The sequence below is a fragment of the Apis florea genome, unplaced genomic scaffold (assembly GCF_048593485.1).
Source record: "Apis florea isolate Af1SG1 unplaced genomic scaffold, ASM4859348v1 contig_2492_pilon, whole genome shotgun sequence".
In the NCBI taxonomy this organism is placed as follows: Eukaryota; Metazoa; Arthropoda; class Insecta; order Hymenoptera; family Apidae; genus Apis; species Apis florea.
Genome location: NW_028256593.1, coordinates 1,012,994 through 1,038,632, shown reverse-complemented (window position 1 = coordinate 1,038,632; position 25,639 = coordinate 1,012,994). Strand labels below are relative to the sequence as shown.

The 25,639-nt window shown below is 30.2% G+C and overlaps 3 protein-coding genes and 2 long non-coding RNA genes across 11 annotated transcripts; 2 read left to right on the top strand and 3 right to left on the bottom strand.

Moving 5' to 3' along the window:
• Positions 1-1,147: 1,147 nt before the first annotated feature.
• aux (cyclin-G-associated kinase) lies at positions 1,148-6,214 on the bottom strand. The gene is made up of 7 exons (XM_003694100.4): positions 6,081-6,214; positions 5,439-5,500; positions 4,777-5,362; positions 3,929-4,713; positions 2,924-3,643; positions 1,728-2,816; positions 1,148-1,638 (listed from the first exon to the last, which is right to left on the bottom strand). Exons 1-7 carry the CDS (start codon positions 6,202-6,204, stop codon positions 1,531-1,533), a joined length of 3,474 nt encoding a protein of 1,157 aa, XP_003694148.4. The 5' UTR covers positions 6,205-6,214; the 3' UTR covers positions 1,148-1,530.
• Atg7 (Autophagy-related 7) lies at positions 5,921-10,203 on the top strand. Of its 2 annotated transcripts, XM_003694103.4 has the most exons (9): positions 5,921-6,309; positions 6,991-7,193; positions 7,312-7,780; positions 7,855-8,171; positions 8,250-8,550; positions 8,617-8,964; positions 9,037-9,152; positions 9,284-9,578; positions 9,654-10,203. In XM_003694103.4, the coding sequence occupies exons 1-9, from the start codon at positions 6,271-6,273 to the stop codon at positions 9,708-9,710; spliced, it is 2,145 nt and encodes a 714-aa protein (XP_003694151.4). In that variant the 5' UTR covers positions 5,921-6,270; the 3' UTR covers positions 9,711-10,203. The 2 variants fall into 2 exon arrangements, with proteins under 2 accessions (XP_003694151.4, XP_086762047.1); XM_086905921.1 differs by lacking the exon at positions 5,921-6,309 and having other exon boundaries at positions 7,301-7,780.
• LOC116414464 (uncharacterized) lies at positions 6,911-10,871 on the bottom strand. The gene is made up of 2 exons (XR_004225004.2): positions 10,775-10,871; positions 6,911-7,205 (listed from the first exon to the last, which is right to left on the bottom strand). It is a non-coding gene; the product is annotated as an uncharacterized LOC116414464 (long non-coding RNA).
• Positions 10,490-22,487, top strand: LOC100871269 (uncharacterized). 5 transcript variants are annotated; one of them, XR_015291506.1, is made up of 7 exons: positions 15,321-16,885; positions 18,216-18,380; positions 19,039-19,242; positions 19,325-19,425; positions 21,207-21,296; positions 21,466-21,934; positions 22,055-22,487. XR_015291506.1 is itself a non-coding variant. In XM_086905924.1 (6 exons), the coding sequence occupies exons 3-6, from the start codon at positions 12,508-12,510 to the stop codon at positions 19,402-19,404; spliced, it is 507 nt and encodes a 168-aa protein (XP_086762050.1). In that variant the 5' UTR covers positions 10,490-10,726; positions 11,504-12,176; positions 12,296-12,507; the 3' UTR covers positions 19,405-20,795. The 5 variants fall into 5 exon arrangements, 4 of the variants coding, with proteins under 4 accessions (XP_086762050.1, XP_012342691.1, XP_003694156.1 ...); XM_086905924.1 differs by lacking the exons at positions 15,321-16,885; positions 21,207-21,296; positions 21,466-21,934; positions 22,055-22,487 and adding exons at positions 10,490-10,726; positions 11,504-12,176; positions 12,296-12,565 and having other exon boundaries at positions 19,325-20,795; XM_012487237.3 differs by lacking the exons at positions 15,321-16,885; positions 21,207-21,296; positions 21,466-21,934; positions 22,055-22,487 and adding exons at positions 10,492-10,726; positions 12,296-12,565 and having other exon boundaries at positions 19,325-20,795.
• On the bottom strand, positions 18,179-25,035 carry LOC147657893 (uncharacterized). Of its 2 annotated transcripts, none has more exons than XR_015291507.1 (2): positions 24,453-25,035; positions 18,179-18,614 (listed from the first exon to the last, which is right to left on the bottom strand). It is a non-coding gene; the product is annotated as an uncharacterized LOC147657893 (long non-coding RNA). The 2 variants fall into 2 exon arrangements; XR_015291508.1 differs by lacking the exon at positions 24,453-25,035 and adding an exon at positions 20,512-21,295.
• Between the last annotated feature and the right edge of the window lie 604 nt (positions 25,036-25,639).

The following is a 25,639-nucleotide window of genomic DNA, read 5'->3' as shown; positions in this document are numbered from 1 at the left end:
TAAGTACTGGGCTTTTATTTTTGAAACTATTCACGTAATCAACACGATTAGTAATTTTTCTGAATCGCATTGTGTTATTTAAAAATTGTTTAATATAATTTTTAAAATTTCGTTAGGTTATATTTGTGTATTTTCATTTTATATAATTTCATAAATTTAAAAAACTTATCGGAGAGAATCTAACGAAATAAAATATATATAAAAAATTACAAATATGGTTACGTTATATATATATATATATATTATAATATATATATATTAGTTTATAATTATGTTTAGGAAATTAAGTTAACGTTTACAAATTTGATAAAAGATAAAATATAGGAAAATGTTTTTTTTGAACAATATTTATATTTATTATATTTATTTCTAATCAATAATGAGTTTTCAATAATAAAAAAAAAACGAGGTAAGTTATATATCTAATACGCCAACAAATTATAAAAAAATTTTTATAATTTCTTACAATTATTTTATAATTTTACAATATTTATTTCCTAAAGTTATGAGATATGGAACTTTAACAGAATAAAAATTTTGATATCTTCAAATTACAAATTTTTTTTAAAGTTTAATTTAATTGGCAAGAATTTACAAATTTCATTAGTTTTTAATAATATATATATATATATAATAATATAATGACATAATTATAGTGTTAAATATTTTGTTATAAACTTAAAGAAAAAAAATATATTTTTCTTAACTTATTTACATTTATACTTTGTTTTTGAGAAATTTTTAATTTTTAAAAAAACTTAATGATATATTGGTACATTATTTAATGCGATGATGACATTATTTATTCTCAAATCAATATAATAACAGTTGAATTTACTAAATGATCCCTTAAATTTCACATAAGTTACTTATGTATGGCATATATATAAATATTTTCCCAACCATCAAAAAATAGAATTATTTCCTTTTTATGTTGTAATTTGCTTTCAAAAAATATAGAAATCATAACATTGTGTCTTTTATTGGTAATAAAAATTTAAAATATTTAAAATAATTTTTTTCATTATAGAATGTAATAAATTTTTTATTATAAATTATGATTTTTAAAGTTAAATATTTAAATTTGTTAAATATTAAAGAATTCTTGATAATAATGGATATTGGGTTAGTATGGAAAACATTAATATAATCGACCGGAAAATATCTTCATATATTTGGAATCTTCCTTAATTTACATTTTACTTTATATACATATATACGTTATGCCGCAGTTACACTTAATAGAGTTTTACTTTTTTTAAGTAATCTTACAAGGCTTTTTTATATCATAAAGAGATGCATATACACACGTTGCCATTCAAATGCAGTATTCGAAAATTTGCATTCATTAAAATCCTTACTTATTTTTTTTTTTTTTACTACAGCTAAGATAACATTAGCTGGAATGTAACATAGAGAGATATTTTACAATTAATAATAATAATTAATAATTCTCGGGTCTCTCTCTTTTTGCTAGGAACTACCTTAACTTGTGGACATAACAAGCGTATTACAATCATATCGAAGTAATTAACTAAATAAATTTTGTTGTGATGCATCATTTTCAAATGTGCTCCATGCATTATTCAGTTCCATGAAAATTAATTTTGCAATATTCTCGTTAGCCGTTCCTGCTTGCTAGGAAAAATATAAAAAAATATTAAAGTCAGACACAATATATATTTACATTAATTTCTTATTTAGTAATTTCAGATTTTAAATAATACCTTATCTGGATGCACAGCTAAACAAGCTTTTCTATAAGCTTTCTTCACATCTGCAGTAGTAACTAATTGATGCATTTCACATCGTTGCCATCTATCAGCTTCAGGCCACAAAACTGTATGTAATGAACAAAGAAGAGCCCTTAAATTACCCTTTTTTCCTTCTGTCCATTCAGCTATCTTCAATCTATCTGGATCCATAGTCTTGGCTGCTTCCATTTTCCTCATTTGATTTATTGTCTTTGGACTGTCTTTTTCTGCCTTCCGTGAACTAAAGAAATTATATCCTTGACTACCTAATAGATCTTCAAAAGCATCTCCACTTGATTTATTCGTTTTATTGCCTGAGACAGTATTATCAGAAGTATTGGTCTCATTAATTGTATTTCTGTGCGTATTAGGACTCGAATGGATTGGTGTGCTAGCAGGAGCAGGACTAGTTGATTGTGGAGTATTAGAATTTTTTGGTGTTCCATTCCAGCTAGAGGTTAGTCCAGCTCCCAAAGAGCTGGCGAGATTTGTGAAGGGATCTTTATTTTGAGCTGCAAAATTCGGAACGCTCGAATTTCTTGGAAAGTTTTCTTCAGGTGGAGGTTTTGCATTATTTGATTTAGTGTTTCCTAATAGATTGTTCACAGTGCCTTTACCAAGTGGATCAAATAAATCTTCAAGATTTTGCTTTGTAATAGGCTGATTTTGATTGAAGAACAAATCGCTCAGATTATTGTTACTATTATCGTTTCTATTAATAGGCTGATCGTGACCAAAAAATAAGTCATTCTGAACGGGATTGGTAATAGTGGGTACAGTATTATTCGTTTCTTGCTGAATAAAATTACCGAATCCTCCTAAGAGATCATTTTCTTTTTGACTAGAATTAGAAAAGATATCTAATTCCGGATTCGCTGCAATTTGTGGAGTATTATTTATGGTACTGGTGCCTGGCATTCCTAAATTTAACAAATCAGCTTCTTGTAACTTGATTTCTTCTTCTTTTTCTATATTTTCTATGGATTGTTGAGGTGCTTCTTGTTGTATACTAACATTGCTTTGTGTTTCAACTGGTGATGGAATTATGGTTTCCTTTTGAGTCTATTATTTTAAATCAAAATAAAATTAAAATATATAATTATATTTATTTTAATAAAATAAAAAATATATAATTGAAATATTAAATATTTTTAAAACCATATACTTACTTCTTCTGGTTTAGCAGTTCTAAAACTTTCTAAAGTTTCTTCCATTTCTAAAGTAGATCCAAATAATGGATCTGGTTCTATTTCTGAATGTAATTCTGCTTCCCAAGGAGCTGGAACTCTAGCCATTTTCGAACTCTCTTCAGACATCGTGATATTTAAAATAACACTGAAATTTCCACCAATTTCAGGTGCATCATCTAAATCCTTTTTCTTGAATGTCAATTCAGATTCAGTATGTGGTATGTAACCCGTATGAAAGTGAACAGAAGCAATTTTAATTCCAATCATACGTCCCAATTGCTGCCTCGCATGGAATATAACTAGAGTAACATCTCCTCTAACTGTAGCATTACCAAGTGCTAATGAAACCTTTCCTTTCATCATTCCAAATAATTTTATATCTTCATATTCTGGTCGTTTAGTAGAGAATACTAAAGCTCCATTGCTATAAATATCAATATAAGGTCTACAACCATCTTTTGCCCTAGTAAATAATGGAACTGGTTTAATTACTAAAGAACGAAGAATTAAAGGCTTAGTATGAGGTTGTACACCGGCACTCAGCAGACTCATATAATTAATACTACGTAATTCCGAAGGCTGCAACTGAGGAAGTTGTCGTCTGGTTGTGAACATCGCTATTGCCTCCTTAGGAGTAGTAAACGCTTTAGCATAAATTAACAAAGTACAGGCAATTGTGGCACTGGTTGTGTACCCATCCTAATAAAAGAAAAATATATTATATTTTTTAATACAAATTATACTAATTTAATATGTTGTCTTATATAAGAATATAAGAATATGGAATCTTCGAAAAGAAAAGAAAAATAAAATAAAATAAATAAATAAATGAAATAAAATAAAAAATATAAATTTATATTTTTATATTTTAAAGTTTAATTGTTTCAAAAATAAAAATCTTTCTTTTTCGTTATATTTTGTAATAATTTCAGCAATTTTGTAATTTTTCAATTTTAAATATTTTATACTCTATAATATACTTACATTGCAATATAATACTACAATATGATTAAAATCGGCATTCAAATACCGATAAATATCTTGACATATCTGATATAAGGCTGATAATAATGGAGCATTAGAATCTGAGGAAGCATAGGCAAAAGAACAGTCAATATGTCTACCAGGAAGTCTAGACATATTTGGTCGTCCCCGAGATAAATTATATAATTGTATACGAGCTGGTGGAGGATGTCGAGCTTGTAAAAATGCTTTTACATCCTCTATGTGATTAGCTCTGTAAGCAGATTCTATTCCATCTGCCGGATAGGGCATAATTAATATACGCGACGTTAAGTAACTGGCATCTAATTCAGTTCTGGCCATGCTTTGTTGCATAGAGTACATCATTTTGCTTGAAGTATCCTTTAGATTTCGTAAAATGTTACCAGCACCGCCTTTCAATGAGCTAAATAGGCCTGTTGTTTGAGCTACGGGGACCTTGGCAACAGTCTGAGTCGTTGAGACAGGTTTCGAAAGAGGTACATTTGTTGGAGGAGATGGTCTTGGTGGTGGAGTAGGTGTGCTGGGTGGTTGAGCAGGTCTGGGAGGCGGTGGAGTTTTTATTGGGACTTCCACTTTTGGGGGTTCTCTGGGATCAAAATTGTTCGACTCAGCTATCGCCGCTAAACGCTCCAGAATCATTGATGTAGTCAATCTTCGTACAGGAGATATTTCTAGACATCCTTTTACTATGTCGTGAAGGCAAGTTAAACGAGGATTAGGTGGAAGTGGAGCATATTTCCCATTGACTATTGCAAGCTTGTTACCTATAAATAAAATGAAACGAGATAAGAATTGGTTGCATTATGAACATAGTATAAATTTTATACCTTCAGGAAATGGATGCCTTAATGTTATTAATGAATATATTATACAGCCAAGCGCCCAACAATCAACTGGAGGACCAATAGGCTCATTGTTCCATGTATCCATCATTTCTGGAGCTCGATACATTGGTGTAGTATATTTTGCCATTTGATCCTCTAAAGTAGCTCGTTTCTGAGCATTCCAAGAAGGATTAGGTAAAATCTGCTGATTAGAAGTACTTCCGAAATCGCAAAGTTTAATCAAACCATCACTACCAATAAGAAAATTCTCTAATTTTATATCTCTGTGTACTAGTGGTTCAGGTTGTTGACTGTGCATATGATGCACAGCTCTTGTAGCTTGATAGGCTATTTTACAAATCTGAGCAAGTGTCAGAGCATTAGTAGATAAGTTTCTAAGTGTATCTGCTACTGTACCTCCAGGGCATAATTCTGTTACTAATAAATATTCATATCCTTTATGATCTTCGCGATCTAAACGCTGAGCATAAAGATATTGGATTATGTTTGGATGACCAGATAATTTTTTTAAAGTTTCTATCTCTTGTATAATAATTTTATTAGTATCTTCATCAATTGCTATGAGTCTCTGAAAATATAAGTCCATATTAGAATAACTTTTTTTAAATTTTTTAGAATAATATGAATGTAAATAGATGATTCACCTTAAGTGCATATTCTTTTCCTGTTTTTATATCTTCAACAGCAAATACTAAAGCCCAACCACCTGTTGATATAAATATTTTAATATTATAAATAATAGTAATTATAATAAATAATATTAGATTAAATAAATATAATTTCTAATATTATACAAATATTTGTTTAAATTTTATTATTTTATTGATATCTTTTAAATATCATTATTTAAATGAATTAAAATTCCTTATATGAAATGAAAAAAAATTTTTTTATTGAAAATATACTTTTATTATAATATTCAAATAATAAATTATATATTAAATTTTCAAAAAACAATATCTATAAATATAGATATTTAAATACATTTAGATAATTAATTATCTTTCTTTAACATTAATATAGAGTTCATGTATATAAATTTAGAGTTCAGTATCATAAAGTTTGGTCATATTCGTATTATATAGCTGAATGTCAAAACAGATTTGACACATGTCAAAAGAAGGATAATTCACACTGTTGGCACAATGTCAACCACTCTTTTATATCATCTGAATTACATAAAAAAATAATTTTATTTGATAGTTAGAAACGATCATAACGCAGAAATGTTTTAATTAAAATAAAATTGTTTAGTAATGAGATGTTAGAAGGGTTGACAGACTCACCCTCGGCGAGTAGCTTAGTCACGCGTAATTTCACATTGTTGATTTCCAATATTTGTCCGACGTATTCATTAGTATTCGTGGCTCCATTCAAGTATCCTAAAGCGGATCTTAAGTAATCTGACATATTTCCTTTAAAATATCCCGTCGAACCCCCAAAAAGCGTTTTCGTACGTTACAATGCAGACAGCCGATGCTGTCCGGCCATACTGTCTTTGTGACGTCATCAACAGTACCGTACCAACAATATTTTTATATTTTAATAATTATTATTTTCATTAATATTAATTATTTAAATTAATTAAAAAATTAAGAGGGAAAACTCTATTATGATAATTATGCAAATTTAGGCTAAATTAGATTTGTTTAATAATAATAATAAAATTAAATATATATAAATATAAATTGAAATAGTCTATACATTTTTTATTTTTATTATTTATTGAAAAATTTTTGAATTTATGGTTTTTGAAATTATATAATGTTTTTTATATCGGTTGAATATTAAATTAATAGAAATTTGAGATTATTTTGTAACAATAATAACAAAAAAAATGTATTATTATTTTTTATAGATAAAAAATCTAGAGAAAGTTACAATATATAAAAATCTTATTGCTTGATTTTTAAAAGAAGTATAATTCATTACATCGTACAAAAGACGCGCATGCGTAAAGAAAATTTCGCAAATTCATTATCTAAAGCAAAACAAACTATATTTTTTTTTTGATTCTATGAATTTTCTCTTCATGTATTACTAATTCAATTATTGATAATTATAGTAAAATCTATGTTAGTCTGAGATAAACAAATTTAATAATTGTGTTTTATAATTATTATTATTATTATTTCGATATTATATTTTTATTAAATACATAAATATTAAATTATTACATGATTAAATCATTTTCAGAAATTAAAAATGTCGGAATTTGTAAAATTTACAAAACTCAGATCTACTACAGATTGTACATTTTGGGCAAAATTTGTAGAATTGAAGATTGACAAATTCAAATTGGATGAGAAAAGTATCAATTTATGGGGAAGTTATAGTCTTCAATCATTAAATGAAGATAATTTTAATCCATTAGTATTGGATTTCACATCGTTCAATGAGTAAGTTTATATCTGTAACATGTAATATACATGTAAATATACATGTAATTGCTTTAATTGGTTTATCTTAAATAATAGATATATATGTCAGAGTTAATTCTATATAGGTAATTTTTAGAGACTTGGAAACAATAAATAATAAATCATCTGTTATCTGTTTTGGACATATGATTAATACAAATACTTTTGAAGCATTTCGTCAAATTAATCCTGAACAATTTATTGATTCTATGGGAAAAGATATTATAAACAGTATTCAAGATGGAACAATATTACAAAATCCATGGAAATTATCATTATTTTTAGTATTAGCTTATTCAGACTTAAAAAAATATAGATTTTATTATTGGGTTGCACATCCTACTCCCTTAAAGTTACCAGAAATGTATTATGAAGAAATTCCAAAATCAATCACAGAAGAATTCTCAGAGAAACATGTTGAAGATTTATGTAATAATTTTTTACATTTGGATTGTAGAACAAAAAATTATTTCACAGTACTAATATCAAAAGAAAATAAAATGTCTATAGTTGACTTAGCAACAGGAATAAATGCTATCAGTATAAATATTGAAAAGCAATCACAGGTAAGATAAACAAATTTTAAATAAAAATATTTTAATATATTTATTATTTACTTATTATTTATTATTTTTTCTAGGATTACACTGAAATTTATTTTGCATTTTATGATCCATGTACAAGTTCGAATCCAGGCTGGCCTTTACGTAATCTTTTATGTCTTTTATGTTGGTATTGTCCTACATATTATTTTTCAAAAATTATTAAATTCATATCCATACGAGGAAATAAGGCACAGAAAAGTCTTGTTTTTAAACTAAAAACTAAAGAATATAAAAATTATAAAAACATAAGAGATAATCTGTTTCTGAGTCATCTAGTGGGTTGGGAGAGCAATTCAAATGATAAATTAGGTCCCACTATAGCTGATTTATCTGATACTATGGATCCAACTAAGTAATTATTTAAAAATAACTTAAATACAAATATTAAAAATGTATCAATTACTTCATTAATATTTTTATTTTCAATTAGGCTATCAGATAAAGCTATTAATTTAAATCTAAAACTAATGAAATGGCGTCTTGTTCCTAATCTAGATCTAGAAAAGATCTGTAATCTTAAATGTCTTTTATTGGGTGCTGGAACTTTGGGTTGCTCTGTAGCAAGAATTCTCTTAGGTTGGGGAGTAAATAACATAATTTTCGTCGATAGTTCTCATGTATCTCATAGTAACACAGTACGTCAAAGTTTATACAATCATCAGGATGCTGTAAAGCATAAATATAAAGCTCATGCAGCCAAAGATGCTCTGCTCAACATTCGACCGAATATAGTAAGTATTATAAATAATTTTTTTTTTTTTTGAAGTTTCATTATATTAATTTTATTAATAATATAGAATACAGAAGGGATAGTTTTACATATTCCAATGCCCGGACACGTTGTTGGTCAAAGCATGCTGGAATCTACAAAGCAATCTTTGAAAAAATTAGAAGAACTTATTGAAATAAGCGATGTTGTCTTTCTTTTATTGGATTCTCGGGAAGCTAGATGGTTACCTACAGTTCTTTGTGCTGCTAAAAATAAGATTGCTATTAATGCAGCCTTAGGTTTTGATTCTTATACTGTACAAAGACATGGTACTCGAAATTTTAATAATCAAATTTCTCCAGACTTGGAAATTAAAAATCCTCGTGGTATGGATCTTGGTTGTTATTTTTGCAACGACGTAACACAACCGGGAAATGTAAGTTTATGGACTAAGTCTAAAAGATTTATACGAATTTTATTTTTTAATGAAAGCTGTTTTATTTTATAGTCACAAACTGACAGAACATTGGATCAACAATGCACAGTTAGTAGACCAGGTTTATCACAAATAGCTGCAGGATTGGCAGTAGAATTATTAATAGCTCTATTGCAGCATCCTGAAGGGTAAAAAATGAATTTGAATTTAAAGAAATTTTATTAGATATTACTTTATACATATAGTGTATAAGAATAAAAGAATTTATTCAATTGCTTTATCATTAACGTTTAATGATTTATTGTTTTATATTTAATAGTATTGAGGCAGAGGCATTAGTGGGAAACAGCAGAGATAATATCACTTCAAATGACGCAAAACTGGTTGGTTTATTGGGATGTGTACCACATACTATACGCGGATCCCTATGGAATTATGATACCCAATTGACGATTACTCATAGATTTACATCTTGCACGGCCTGCTCTGTGCCTATTATTATTGAATATAAAAATCGAGGTTTATCTTTTGTTCTGGATGCGTGTAATATACCAAATTATTTAGAAAAGTTGTCAGGTTTAGAAGAGATACTTAAACGACCCGATTTGGATGAGGTATCTTAATTCTATAAACTTTATTAATTTTGATATAATTAGTTTGTTAATTTTTTAAAATATATTTAATTGTAGCTTTGCTATGCATTGGATAATATAAGTGATGAAGACGAAGACGATCAAAAAATGTGATAAATATTATTATATTATAGAATTAGAGATTTCATGCTCATTTAAATAAGCATAATCATCGAAGAAAAGGAAATTATGGATTCATCTTCCTCATTTTTTTTTTTCGGTTCCTACAATACTTTAAATTTTTTTTCTTGACGAAAATGTATTTGACATATGTAATATAATACTTAAAAAATTCAATTTTATCGTGAAAGAAATATTGAAAATTTATCGTGGAATATATTTCAAGACTATATGAATCTAATATTCATTCTCAATTTTTTCATCAATTTTATTTATTTTACTTCAAATTTTTTTATTATAATATTGACATTTGACAGAGATTATTTACGTCAAAATATATTATAAACTTAGAATTCTATTATTGGTATAATTTTTGTATAGAGATTTTATATGAAAATCAAAATAACATATATATAGAGATTATGTCTCTTGTTTTTAATTATAAATATCGTCAAATAAAATAAATTTTTTGAAAAAACAAATAAAATATTCTATTCAAAATTTTCCTATATAATTGTTTATATAATTAATTTTCCTAAAAAAATTGTTTATATAATTAAATTAAAATTATCGTATAATTATTTCCTAATAATTTTTCATTTAAAGATTAATGTTATTAAAAAAAAAAAATTAAGAGGAATTTTCTTGATAAAATTTTATATATCAACATTATGTGAAATGCAGATATAATTGTTAGAGGGAAAACAGGGAATTTTTCAATTATATTTATATGAATATTGTGACGCGCTTGCGTCTTTGACAATTTTGCCGATAGAGCGCGTTGTGACGAATGAATGCCTAACATTCCAACGTAATGTTTAAGTAGTGGGGAATCGAGGCTGGCTCTCGTGTGTCAAACAGCCTGTGTTCCGTGTGTGTTCGATCGCATACCATTAGATTTTCCATCGTTTTCAATGAAAATACGTACTGTACATTAGTTTGACGTGTCAGCGGACATTGTGCCGGATGTTTGATTCTATATTCATTGGCTTGTCATAGCAAAACCAACGGTGAGTTATCATGAAAATGGGGGGAGAACCACCTTAAGTTCGATTTACCTCGAGGAATGCGTGGCTTGTTTCTTTTTTTCTTCATGCTACGTCGCATTCTTCTATCGATTCCTGCTTCAAAGCGGGTGGAGAGGTGAAGAAGAACGTTTCGTTTGCTTAGTCGGTAAAAAAGTATTAAAATTGTTATCGATCATCTACTTTCTATTAAGAATAATTTAAAAAATTTTTTTATCGGACAATTTCGAAGAACCATTTGTTATTGCTTTAAAATTTTATAATTTATAATATGCATGTGCTTTTGTATGTATATTTATTGATACACTATATTAAAATTCGCGTGTCCGGCGTTTCATTGATTCATCTTTTTCAATGAATTTTATTTATCAAAAGATAAGTATTTAACAACTCTTCTGACTTGTTATAATAATTGAATAATTATTAATTTTTCAAATTTTTTTGTAATTTACTTCTTAGTAATAATTTAAAAATTTGATGTAGAAAAAATGAGAAATAATTAAAAAGATACATTTCAAGAATTATATAAATATTCGAGAAAATTTTCTGAGATAGGAATAAAGCTTTGAAATTATGAAAACTGGCTATTTTTTATTTGAATTACAACTCAATATTAATTATTTTTTCAATTCATATATCTCATTAAAAAAAATTTCAATGTTATTACTGTTTATGTTAATATTTACTTATTCCTAATGAAAACATAAAAAATGGAATAATTAAAAAAAAAAACTATTTAAAAGCCATCATTTATGTTCTTAGAAATGAAATTATGATGCCGGTTGCATGGAAGTTTGGAAAGAGAGCAGAGGGCACAATACAGGGCAAGAAGAGGAACAATGTAGTAATGGCTTCGAGAGTGCTTTCGAAATTTATATATATTGTTCAAATTTTTACAACATATGAATGCTTATCAATAAATTATCATTGATTATATTTTTAATGTTTGTCCTTTCATCAAAGATTTTAATTTAAATTTTATTTTAGTATACCAAATATTTTTTATCGATCTTTATATTTCATAAAGATATTTTATGATAAAGACCAAAAATAGATTTCAGATTTAAAGGCCATTATTAATTTAGATAATTAATTACATCAAATCATATTTAGATAATTGTTTAAAAAAAATTTACATTTTGATTTCACAGTATTAAATAACAATAAAGATAAGAATCAATGATTAAACATCGCTGTCCTGTATGTGCCAAAACATTTGAAAACCAAAACATTTATTCATTATTAATTAGTGATAAATGGAAAAATGAAAAAATATAAAAAGGAGGGAAAATTTAGATAAAAACAATTCGAAGCCATTACTTCGACATATTAACAGTGGGAGGAGTGGGATCGAGTGGATACGCGTGGGGACTCGCGAAGCGATGTAGGGTGGGCTATATGCGGGGCTACGGAGGACGCGGGCGGCAGATCTCTGGTGAGGGGTCCGCATTCCACAGACAATGTCACGTTTTTTAATCCTCGTTTTACTTTATTTGTGCTTGCTTCGGTCGCGAGGAAGGTCCCCAAACAGTTAACTTCGACTTCTGTCCCCAGAAAGCAGAGATCCTTGTGACGGTGTCGGACTCGTCAGCGCTCCATCGCGGGAATTTCAACCCGTGTTGAACACCTGCTGCATCCCTAACAGAAAGTATCTGCCTAATCGTGAATAAGTGAAGTTGGTTTTTAAATTAAAATTCAAAGGGGTGAAATTGGTGGAATCAAGGATATCTTTTGAGAATTTTGGAATTTTGGAAGGAAGAGAAGAGATGTCTGCCGTCGAGAGCGCCTTGGATGTCCTCTCCAGGGCGGCCACTATGGTGCAAGGTCAGTTTGCCTCGTGACTTATATTTTCAACGGAGTTGGAGATTGTTCGTGATTATTGGATGATCAAGGTTCTAGTGGGTTGGGATTAAGCTGGAATCTATATGGTAGAATATTTTTTAGTTTAATATATATCAGTAATGACAAACTTATTAAAGCCAGTTTCTATTTTAAAATAAGATTACCTAAAATTGAAAGCATTATAATTAGTGTACAGACTACAACAAAAAATATAATAGTAGTAAAATCCATAGTAATAAAAAAATTAATTTAATACACTTTGAATTTCTTAGATTTTTATAACAAAATATAAAGGTATAAAAGTACAAATCCTAAAATGAAAATTATAAAAGTAAAATTAAAATTACAAGAGATGAAACAAGAATATAAATTGTATTATTGATTATGTTTTTTAGTACTCTGTAAGAAAAGTTGTATCAATTTCTATTTTCTTATTTTATAATTTTATACTATAGAAAAAGTAGAAAGTCATAATTAATTCTTAAATTCCATTTCTATGAAATCTAAAATCAAATTGTTTGCAGATATCTAGTTTACCAATATATATATATATATACTCCAAAGTTTCATCTAAAAACAATCCATTTTCTTCCTAAAAATTCCTGAATCCACAAGAAGACGATTAAAAAATCGCATTTCCATAATTAATTGAAAAACATAAATTACGGTCTGTCGAACCGATTGATGGAATCTATCCAATAGGATTGTTCGTGATTTATGTAAGAAGAGAGGCTAATACGAGCACGCATTCCTGTGAAATGCCAATTTCGCGTTGAATTAGATAACATTGTGCGGCGTTTATTTTAGATTCGTCGCGTTTGCAGCTTCTCTGACGAGTTTCTTAGTAAAAGCCTCAAATGAATTTCCTGTGACGTTTAAATTCAATTAAAAAAATCTTCATTCTACATAATTTAATATATTTGATAATAATATTTGATAATTGAATTGTGAATTTTTTGTTGAGAAAAATCAATCTAGTATTCTGTATTTTTAAAATCGCTTTTCACAGTGTTATGAAATATTTGTTAGCTAAAGTATGTTTTTTTGACAATGTTATGTGTAATTGAATGTAAACAATCATTTTTTTCACATTCGAATTGTTGAATCATTTTATTATATTGCTACAATAAAGTTCATTTTAGTATTTTATTAATGAAAAATCGATAAATTTAATTATTTCTGAAATATATTTTAGGTGATTTAAATTATGCAAAAGAAGGAAATGGAAGTGCGAAGCTACGTTTTTTAATGGAAATTGAGTCTGAAATTTTTTCTTTCTTATTTCAAAGATTTACAAATATTTACAATATTTCAAAATAAGGCAAAAAGGAATATTTATAATATTTCATAAGAAGGCGAAAAGAAATAATTATTTAAAAATTGAAATCAATTTTTTATTTTTATCTTTTATAAAAAGGATTATTTGAGAACTTATGAATCGTAAATTTTATATTATTTATAATATAAATAAAAAAAAATTGATTTAAATGACATAGTGAAAAATTTGTATGGTCAGAAAAAATTACAGCTGTAAAGTATGACGTATTAGAGAAAAGGTTCCACTTTCGAGGGCAATTGAGAGCGCAATGACAACGCATCCGCGACGATGATTTTCATAAATCATCGAATTGCTATTGGAGCGAACAGTGGAGCGTAACAAGCCCCGATTCTCGGGAGTATGACTGGTTCCTCTTGTATGTGGTTTGTTGTGATGGAATGCTGTGCCTCGAACCTGTTCCGAATACCAGACGTAGTTACATCTACTTGCGAATGATGGCGCGTTCTGTGACTTTCTCGAGAGCCAAAAATACATTTTCCCAGTCGGTTTCACTAGTTATCGACATAGTCTTAATATTCTATTGCAATATCACAGGGTAAATAGTTTGATTAACTTAATTTTTTAATGTAGTCATAAATATTGAAAAGAATTCTAGATTCAAAATATTTATTTTGAATGTGATTAAAAGAGATTTAAACAGTATGTAATTTAAAGCATAGAAATTTCGATACTTTCAAAATTTTAAAGAATCATGGGGAAAAAGATTATTATTTAAAAAAAAAGGGAAGTATTATTTAGATTCTATATCAATTCTATATCAAAAAATAGAATATACACGTTTTAATCTACATTTAAAAATATTGAGTTTTAATATGTGTGGTTCACAGATTTCTTTTTAATTCAGCAGATTCCATAAGGTGTGAATTACGCTCGTCTTGCAGGAATATCGAATGCATATTTCAATTAAATTCAGTTTTTGAAGCATGAGGAAGAAATATAGGGATATGTGTTTGAAATGTGCTGAAATATTCGATGAATTTACACCCACAAAGCCGCAATTCGCATATACACAACGTCTGATAACCATACGCGATTACCTGGTTGTGTTGCTATTAAAATGCCCGGCATTCCTGTTCGATGCCTCACGATTCCTCGAGGATAACTTGCCACCTTGATCTTGCTTAGGAATTACGTAGTTACAATAATATAGAATCTTATAGATTGATCTTCAAATAGATAGATTTTCTTAAATATCATTTATTTACTATCGCTAATCTTATTTTTTATTTTCTTATTAAAAGACAAAATATTTTCAAGAATGATATTATCATTATTCTTAATCTAATAATAATGATACGATTTAATTGAAATTACCTGGAAGTTCTCTTATTTCTCTTATTTCTCTTATCTCATTTGAGTTATGATTCTTCTTTTTCATTTTTATATTTATATTTCTTTTTAATTTTTTTTTTTTTATTAAATTTTAAGAGAAATAATTTTTATGGATAGATATATAAAATCTGTAAAATAATACTTATGAATATAAATATTTTTCTAGATTATCATCGAATATATTATTCAGTTTTTCTAATCTTCTTTAACAGGTATTTTATTAATATATAATAATCATTGTAAACAAAAAGTGAATATATATTTTGTTTTAAAAATTAAAATAATGTATTCAAGATATAATAATTCTTCAAACTACGTGATAGTATTTGAATTCAAATACATACTTTCCGTAGAATTGGAAAGAATCTGAGGATTCTTATCAGGTGAATTTTTTACGTGAGCGTGACAGCGTGGACGTAGTGTGCACGTGTACTGAACGCCATGTGCATCGATCGCTTACTTACCTGCTACAGAAAAAAAAGAAAAAGAGGAAGAAGATAGAAGAAAGAAACGAATTAGTTGGCCGAAGATGCTTATATCCTTTACACTCACACTGTTGGAGCCAAACAGTGATGGGTTTGAATCGTTTTATAGCTACAACAAAAATTACATATTGTTCAAATATAGAAATATTAAACCATTATAATTTTTTAATCTTCTAAAATATTATAATCAATTCTCATAACATTTCTAATCTAAAAATTATTTTTTAATTTAAATTTTGAAAGATTTTTATTTAGGAATCTTCAAATAATCCTGTCTTCAAGCCAATGCTAATATCAGAATTCTATAATAGAAGTTCTTTCCAGAAAATTTCAGAAAGTAGCAATCTACATTCACATATATTCTGATCAAATTTGTTCAAGGATTATTGATAAAATCAAGCCATCGCTATATCAAAGCGTGCAAACCGTATGCATGTGTAAAAGGCAAGCTTCACCAACTGTATGTGGAGGGGGCAGACGACGGGACGAGGCGGATGAATGAATGAATCTTAAGACAGTCGTGTAAGAGGGGCATTCACGAATCCACGTATCTTTGACTCTGTCTATTTTTCCAGAAACCTCGTATCCAATGTCCTCAACTATTTTATATCCTTCAACGTGCTAATTTTAACAATCTGGTGATCATTCAACATAGGATTATAGTTCTAAAAGCCAATGATTTTGGTTTCTTGTCGATTACCAGTCGAATTCATCGATAGATCGCGTCTTACCGCTTTCTTCGAGTTCTCCTCGGGGCAACCAGGACATCATGGAAGCTGCTTTCTTCGGTGAAAAGAAGATTCTTCCGTGAAAAGGATATTTCACATATTTTGTTCTCTGAAGTCAATTTTATAAGAAAAAGAAAAAGTTCGATACGAAAAAGTGGATTATTCTGTGTATTTTTAATAATTTAATGGGAACTAGCTAATGGCTCATAGTGTTCTCTTATCCTTGAAATTGTTTTTATCATTTATTAAGAAATAAGAGAGGAAAAAATCATTGATTTATGATTATTCGTGATGATTATAAGTTGAGTTCATGATATCTGAGGATTTTAAAAAAACATGGAAATTTCGTCGAGGAGAAGGTGCCTCTGGCAGCCGTGGCTTACCACAGAGAACTTTCAAACGAGATATAAATCCAGAGGTACGTGAGGAAATGTTTTTAACTGATTATAAGAAGTCTGAAATTCTTCAATAGTTTTGTTGGATAATCTTTATCTATATGTACATGAATATTATAATTTTAAATTTTGAAGAGATTTTAAAAGTATCTACATTTAGTGTTTAAATCTAAATGTAAAGAAATAAAGATGAACTACAATTAGATAAATTTCAAATTAAAATAATGATAGATTAATTTTTTATTATCATATTGTGCATCAATAATTCAAAACTTTGTTAAATTAATTTTACATTGAAATTTTATTAACTTAGTTTCCATCAATGTTTTAGAACCCACGCCTCTGGTACTTCTTATAAATTACCGAATTTGACGAAAGTATGGTAGCAGCCAGCCATGAATTAATTGAACGGAACCATGTCAGCTTCGTCCACGCGTTCGGTCCATTCATCTTTTTCCCGGGCGCTGGCTCATCCTTCGCCTTTAAACCAGTTTGACCGTCTTCCTGACGATCCTCTCACGGCTATTAGGTACTTCCTGCCCCATCCTGGGAACCAGACTCGTTTCTCTACTCACCCTTCGCGCTTTTCTCTTCTCCCGCCTCATTTTTTTATTCTTTACGCACTCCTCCGCATATTTCTCGATCGAGGGGTTGCTAGATCGGTTTCCAATTTTATCACAGGGAATAATAATATATGAACCGTGATGTTTTATAAATAAATTAAACGTTGCTGAAGGTTCGAGAACAGATTTGCGCGTTGCATTCATTTTGTAATGGATTTTGTAAAGATAGTTTATGATGAAATTCGATATGTATTCAGAGAGATTCAAGAAGGAAGTTTGAAATTTAGGATGGCTTGAAACCCGGACCTTTAATTTTTTCTCCGAGCTATTATACACTTTTTTTTGTTGCACATGCAAAAGTTAATTGAACAAACATTGGTTGAATATCTGCATGCAATTTAGGTTAAAATAAAAGAAATTAAATTATTTAAAATGTATAATCTATTATATTTATTTATAGGTTCTCTTTTAAAATGTTAAAAAAACACAATTCCAAATTTATTCATTTTTCAACAGTATCATGTTCTACTATTTCTTATCCATATCTTCGTATCAATTTTAAAATCTTGGAATAAATATTTTTTTATAAAAAGAATTTCAAATAATTAATCAAATTTTAATATTAAAAACAACGTTCACACTTTACAAGTTTGTCTAAACGATTAAAATCTTCAAAAATTAAAAAAAAGAAATAAATAAAAAATGTTAAGAAAGACTTTCTTAATGTCAACTTAATATTAAATAGACAGAATGTAAAAAAATTTCATGCAAAAGCTTTTTTATTGCATAGAGGAGAGGCCAAAGACGACGAATCTCCACCGGAAACCAAGTAGCGCGTGGCGCAAAGAGCGTAGGAGGGATCCAATTCAAAGTGAAGCCCTAGACATGTCTGCGGCCCGGGTCCATCATCATCACAGCAGGCCCAGCGTGATTGTGCCTACCACACCGCAACCTGGTAAGCTTCTGGTTGCTGGTTCCTAGTGTTCCACGCGAATTCGTTAGGCAAGAGGCTGGCTACCGTTGTTCTTGGCCTCGCAGGGGGCAGCCAAGAAGGGCTATTGTCTGGCGCGCATGGGGTGACTACGTGCTTTGACAATGTGGCGTGATGCACGTCGCGCAGATGCTTGGCTGTTGAATAGAGGAATACACGATTCACGTCGGCTGTTAGCTGAAATTCCTCTGTGCAAAACTGTAGAAGAGAAAAACGAGCCAATATATAACATTTTTTTTTTTTAAATTAAAATGAATTTGGAATTAAAGATAGGAAATAGTTTGTAAATTGATTTAAAAGTAAAAATATTTTTACAATTTAAAATTAAATCTAAATTTAAACTTCGTAATTCGATTTCATTATTTTTAATTTTTAATTAATTTTTAATAAAATATTATATAATAAAAGTAATTATATAAAATTTATTTAAAAGAAATATTTTATAGAATGATCATTAATATTTTATAATATTAGGAATAATGTCGTTTATCAATTATATTTATTTAAATTAATTTTATTAAAATTTTAAATTTTATGCAAATTCTCTTCTTTGAAATATTTTATACTCTATTTTACAACAAATTTTTTCAATTAGATAATAAAAAATTATTATTATTATCAGGAACAACTATTGAAGACACGGCAGTGACGCCCACCCCATCGTTGACGCCGTCGGCAGCAGCAGGAGGCCAAAGAACTGGGATCAGAGTCGTAGGTGGTGTGAGTGATCCTGCAATAGACGAGCATTTCAAACGATCCTTAGGTCTGGAAGAGTACGCTGCAGTTTTCAACGCCACCTCTACGGATAAAGAAGCTGGTCTCAGTGGTATATTATTAAAAAAAATATTTCTTTGTGAAAGAGAATTTTATTTAAAAAAAAATTTATATCTTTGAAATTTCATTTTTAGTGGATGATCATTTTGCAAAAGCTCTTGGAGAAACTTGGACGAGGCTGCAAGCCACTAGCAGAAACAAGGATTCAATCTAACTGCTGGACAGTTAACCAAAAGTTTGTATTATTATTGCGTCGTTGCCGTTTTCTTCATTGTAACATCTAATGTGATTTCATCACCTGTTTAATTAAAGCAATATGAAATTGCTATTAATATTTGTGCAAGACACATAAGTGGGAGCAAGCAACGAACTCTTTATTATTAATATTATTATCATTACTATTATTATTTGGCTCGCATGGGACGCAGAACGAAAGAATACCTAAGTGTCCTTCAACTGTCACAGATACTCTTAGGTGTTATTGAAGATATATCGTGACCTGTGCACGCAATTTTTTTAAAATCCTCCTTGCGACAATTGTATTCAAAATATTGTATATATAGACGCGTATTCTTTTAATCATGCCATCATCGTGGCCCTAGAGGTCTCAAATTATTTATTATACGATGTACCATACTGCCTCGCTAAATAGTAGATCTGTTCATTCTTTCTATCTTCTTTTTTGCTGTAGTAAGATATTAAAAAAAAATTGATACGTTTATATATCTGTACTATCCATTATATATCCTAATATTTTGATTTTTTTTATTTTATTTGATAATATAATAAAAGAAAAAAATTAATTGTTAATTCTTTAATGAAAAAAAATGTATATATATTAATTAAGATAACAGAGAGAATTGTGAACAGAAGTATTTTATTTTTTTTAACTTTCAGACTAGAAATGGAAAATATTAGGATATCAAATTCGTTATAGATCAAATTATTGCAGCTATTGGAAGAAAGAGTATGATGAACGGAGCGACTTTGTAATTAATTATTATAATTCGTTTAAACGTATTACATATATGTATATATGTATTACGTATATAAATATATATATTGTATATTACAATACATATATATAGTTAATACGTAATTATAGAAACCGAGAATCTTTATAAAGAATGTAAAGGATAAGCGCAAAACCGTATGAACTGATCGTTGCACAAACTTGTAACACGTGTTCACTTCGTGTGTATCTATATATATATATAATAATATTATAGTATATATATATATTTATACACGTCATTAAAGAGAAGAGAAGAAAAGAATGAAAGAGGATACATAAGAAGATTATTGATAATATTTTTAATACCAATTTTGCTGTTGAAGATCCGTATCCTTCCTTCCTCAGTAGTTTCCCAATGGTTGATGATGAAGATTGCTAAGAAGAGTAGTACTGATTTCAAATGGTGCTAGGAGATTTAGCACAAACCCCAGCACGCATAGAAGTCAGTACCTCTATCTTCTTATTGTCTTTAAATTCTCTTCACTTCTTTTTATCTTCAAATCCTTGATTTTCAATATCTTCTAAGATTAAATGTTGTCATCCACAATTCTTAATGTAAAATTGAGATAAATGTTACACTTCAAGTAGAATCAAAAGGATCAATTTCTTTCAGAGCCGCACTTTCTTTGAATTTCTAAGAAATTTACAGAAGTTTTATATCCTCCACTGACAGGGGGGAAAACTACTAATGAAGAAAACGTCACTTTTCAAGACAAAAATATCCACTTAAAAATGTTTATACTCCAACTTCCATTTGTACAAATTAATCAAGTTAACTTAATCACTTTTATCCAACAATTAATATCATTGATTAACAATTCCACTCCACAAATGTATTTCTTCTAGTTCCAGTAACATAATGTACTCCTCCTTCAGAAAAGTATTTCCTGTTCGAGTTCTTCATTCAAAAAGTTTGAAGAAGTTGGAAGTTCTGATGACACTTTTTTTGGACGTAACGAGAAGAATGATGGGAAGAAAGAGTGAGGCTTTATGTGTCGTAGGTGGGCCCAGACCTAACCCAGACTGTCCCAAGAGCGCTCGGATGGCTTCCTATATGCAGGCAGCCTGTTCACTTGCCGTAAAGCAAAATGGTAACTTAATATTAGACTTGAATATAAGTACGGTAATCCCACACCAGAGTCCAAAGTAAGCCTACACCTACTCGGCCGGCCATCCCTGGACCTCAGTTCCCCCTTACGAACGCCCTCGAGCGTAATAATACGACGGGATACTAGATATCGGTACTCTCTGTGCTTCTAGGTGCAAATTGCGACCACCTATGCATCGTTGTCCCTGTTTCTCCATTTCCAGCCTGTACCTGCGTCTCTCTTCCTGTCAGCAAGCTTCTTCTAGCCTGTCGTTCGAGAAGACGACTCTGTTCTCTTACTGGTCAGACTTACTGAAAAGGCGACTACTTTGGATTATAACATCAATTTAAGTGGATCTTTAGGATCTTAAGATGGTTTTAAATTTAGGATATTTATTTGTTAAGAGATTGGTGAAAATGAAGAAATGTGCAATCTGGGTAGGATTTTCGTCTTTGAAAGAATGTTCGAAGATTCTTTTAATTCGTTAATGAAGATGGATGCTAATTATTTCAAGTTGTACTATTACAATTTCACATCTTGCAATGCATATACAAAGAAGAATGAAAAGACGAGGATCGACGTTTGTGTCTAAGACTAATTTTAAAATATCCAAGTAATCTAGCGATAAAGACAAATAATAGGTAAATTTATTTAGAAAGAAACTTCGTTCTTTCTACGTTCTTTTTGTCTTATTAATGATATATAACATCCGTGACGCGGAATTGCAGAAACACGATCCCGTTTTTCAATGTTTTTTTCAGACAAATGCCGCTGTGAGCGCTCCCCGAAGTGCGACGACCTTCGCGCTGCGAAGAACTAGGATAAACCAGTGGTCTACGTATCTCTTTGGACGTAGAGTAAGCTAATCCGGTTGCGGATCATGTTTGCAGCCCCTTTAAATGATACTGATACGCCTTAGTCGCGAAAGTCGCATGTTCCGAGATCCAGACAGTTTCTTCATCTGTTCATTTAGGAATTCTGATCGAACGAGTTTAACAATTTATCTAATTGTGCTTAAACAAGTTCATTTAAGTAGATGAAAAGATTAAGAATTCTTATCTTTTATAATATAAAAGAATATTATCTTTTTCAATGGTAAGCTTTTAATTATTATTATTATTATTATTATTATAATTATTATTATTTGTTTGTGCCATGACATGTGTGCAGGATAATTAAAGATTTTGGATGAGATGCGATGATTATTCGACTATACTATTTTTGGAAATTTTGAGAATTTTATCCTCGATTTTATCTCTGAGGATAAAATGTAACTGAAAATAGGCCATTAATCCTAGGGCAGATGCTCGTCGAAGTTATTTCCCCATGTGCGCAGGTGTTTCTACGATTGTCCCTAGTAGTTCTACCCTCCTATTAGACATGAAACACACATTCCCCAGCATCAACTTTGTGATTCCATTCTTATTAAATGCTATAATTTCTCTCGGATACTATTTGGAAAAGGGAAATTACGAAGTTAAAATTGAATTATTAATATTCTAAAATATTTTCTTCGTCTATTTTGATGAAATTGAAAACTTTTAATAATATTTAGATTGAATTCTTAATAGAGAATCGTCAAAGATTCGGAAGAAAAAAATAATTTTTTTTTATGCCAGAAAATGTTTAAAAATATAAATAACAAATTTTCGATGATAAAAATTAAAGGAAAAAAAAAGAATTTATTGTTTAAAAGATTATTTTTATATTTTAACAAATAAGATATATGGTTTTTTAAAAAAAAGACACTCTATATTTTAAAGTAGAAAAGCGAATCGAATTCGTAACGCGCGCCGCTGTGTGCGCAAGGATTCTTCGACGGATGGATCAACAGTCACCCCATACAGATGGTCTCCCTCGTAGAAAGAGGCTCTACCATTGCGCTCTAGCCGAGATAGGTATCGATTCAAATTTCTATCTCGCCCTCGATCGAATCGCGTCCCAAAAATTTTTTATCGTTCCTTCTTTCGATTAACGTTCCCGAAAATTAATTAAAATTATTGCAATCGAATTTTATTTATTTATTTTTTTTTTTTTCAGAAGAAGAGGCGTAGTATAGTATCTAGTTTGATCTTATAATAGAATCGATAGTAGATCGACTAACTTTTCTATTCGGTTCGTGGCATATTACTATTTGTTTATTTTAAGTCCCAGGCGTATCTTGTTTCGGAACCAGACCCAGCTGACCGCAGCCTGGCATCATTTTCTCGTTTTATTCTCTTGCGTTACGCATCGACCTGGTGTCGGTGGTGCGAATTAAGCGAGAAAAATCGACGCCGTGAAGCGGATGCACGCAATTTCCAGAACGATCGATTCCGTTTTTTGGGATAATAATATTAATCTGACAATATTCCGGGCTAATTAAATTTATGTATTTTTATGCGATTCTATCTCTTCTTTTTAACTATTCGTGATAGAAATTTGGGGGAATCTTTTGTAAGCATAAGAATACATAAGAATTTTTTAATTTGTGAGAATGAATTAAGGATACGAAAAGAAATTTGATATAGTTGTTTTAACCGAAAAGGATAATTTTTTGAAGTTAAATCTTTCTAGCAACAGGTAAGATTAAAAATAATTAACATTGTAATTGTGAAATTAATGGAATTAATGAGTGATGTTGATGATCGATGACTTTACAAAAATATATAATAATAATAGTTTTAGACGCGCCAAGAGATCACACGCTACTAGCCTTGCATCGAAATCCCCAAGCCACCCCAACGCGAAGAAAGAAGCGGTGCAGTTACATATTCCGCTTACGGATTTTTTTTTCTGTATATGAAATCGTTCAATTTTACATATAAAAAAATATTAAAAATAATAAAATTCGAAAAATTAAAACTGAATTGAAAATAAAATTCGGATTAAAAGAAATTAATTTACCGGAAGTAATTATCATTCTGATTAAAATAAATTTCATTTCTGTATATTTATTATTAATTTCGAAACTTTTTCAATATAAATTATTTTCAAAAAATAAAATAAAAATTTCTCATAAAACAAATATATATATATATATATATATATATATTATTATTATTATTATCAAATATCGTATTAATTTGAAATCAGAAAAAATCATTGGTCCATCATTATGAAAGAATCAAAAAGCCATCGTATCATTCGTTGATTTCATAAATTTAAAAATCTCTTTACCTGTTACCAAAATTGATGATATCCCACAGGATGTCCTTCCTGTCAATGATGCCTTACAAGAACGGCGCAAAAGACATCCCATCGCTTCTCTAACATAGGCAGTCACCACTATAAACACCAGTACACTGGAGATACTTCGATCCTTCGAATATATCGATACATCAGTTCTCAAAATCGAATCACAAACGCGGGATCATCAGCGATCGCGCACTGGATTTAGCATCTGCGAGTCGACGCCGACGCATTCGATGAAAACCCTCACTACCCCCTTCCCCCTCCCCCTCCCCCTCGCCGCCCTCTCCCTCCCCCCGGTGTTACAACTCGCATAGATCCCGGAAATGTCATCAAAGGTAAAGCAACAAGCGAAAATAGAGACAATGGGAATAAGTTGGAAGAACGGGAAGACACAAGAATTGCGACGAGGAGAGCCATGAAGGTTCGCAACGAGCATGGGACTCTGGACACGACTGATCGAGTGACCGAGGGGGTAGCATTGTAAGAATACCCCTCCTCGTGCGCTTGTATAGAATTACGTGTGTTGATCGCGCATACAGCTCTCTCCGTCCCCTTAGTTCGCGGCAAAAGGGAGCACGAAGGGAGAAGAGTGGCTCTCCGTTCTCCCTTCCCCTCTATTGCCTCTCCTACAGCCTTTCACCGTACGTATATACCCACCCCTGCGTACCCCTGCCCCTTGGACCCCCTTCGAGGCGTCCTCTCTCGCGTGCGTGAATCATGCATATCGATTTTCTTTCGTTAGTACGTCGTTCGGTAGTCGTTGCCCGGCCGTGTACGCCTCTGACGATGTACTTCCCCTCTGCTTTCGCGCGGAGAGAGAGAGAGAGCCCGGGGGCCGACCGCTGCTGGAACCCCTTCTGAAAATGCGCTAGTCCCGCCACCGCCGATTCTTTTTGCCACAATGGGTAGAGTAGGTACGGTTTTTAGCGGTCTCGAGATCGAAGCCATGATCTGGATAAAGGTTCCGGGATGGAAATTGGGAAGGATAAGATTTAGGGGGAGGAGGGAGGGATAAGAAGTTCCTTCGACTCTCCAAGGAAATAATCTGTAACAAAAGTAGAAGGAAGATTCTTAAAAATGAAACGAATAGTAAACGATAGGTATCTATGTAAAATTGCGATAAAGGAGAAAGAAGGTATAAGAAGAGAGCATTTTTATTGGGCCATTAATTT

What these genes read in the sequence shown, in the direction of transcription:
- LOC100871269 (XM_003694108.4), top strand. Translation starts at nt 16,804, where the DNA reads ATGGAAATTTCGTCGAGGAGAAGGTGCCTCTGGCAGCCGTGGCTTACC. An exon ending in AACGAGATATAAATCCAGAG is followed by an intron (nt 16,886 to 18,215) that starts GTACGTGAGGAA and finishes TTTATTGCATAG; the next exon opens with AGGAGAGGCCAAAGACGACG. An exon ending in TAAAGAAGCTGGTCTCAGTG is followed by an intron (nt 19,243 to 19,324) that starts GTATATTATTAA and finishes TTTCATTTTTAG; the next exon opens with TGGATGATCATTTTGCAAAA.
- aux (XM_003694100.4), bottom strand. Translation starts at nt 6,204, where the DNA reads ATGTCAGATTACTTAAGATCCGCTTTAGGATACTTGAATGGAGCCACG. An exon ending in GACTAAGCTACTCGCCGAGG is followed by an intron (nt 5,501 to 6,080) that starts GTGAGTCTGTCA and finishes TTATATCAACAG; the next exon opens with GTGGTTGGGCTTTAGTATTT. An exon ending in TTGTAGTATTATATTGCAAT is followed by an intron (nt 3,644 to 3,928) that starts GTAAGTATATTA and finishes TTCTTTTATTAG; the next exon opens with GATGGGTACACAACCAGTGC.
- Atg7 (XM_003694103.4), top strand. Translation starts at nt 6,271, where the DNA reads ATGCTGTCCGGCCATACTGTCTTTGTGACGTCATCAACA. An exon ending in TCTTTGTGACGTCATCAACA is followed by an intron (nt 6,310 to 6,990) that starts GTACCGTACCAA and finishes AATCATTTTCAG; the next exon opens with AAATTAAAAATGTCGGAATT. An exon ending in GATTTCACATCGTTCAATGA is followed by an intron (nt 7,194 to 7,311) that starts GTAAGTTTATAT and finishes GGTAATTTTTAG; the next exon opens with AGACTTGGAAACAATAAATA.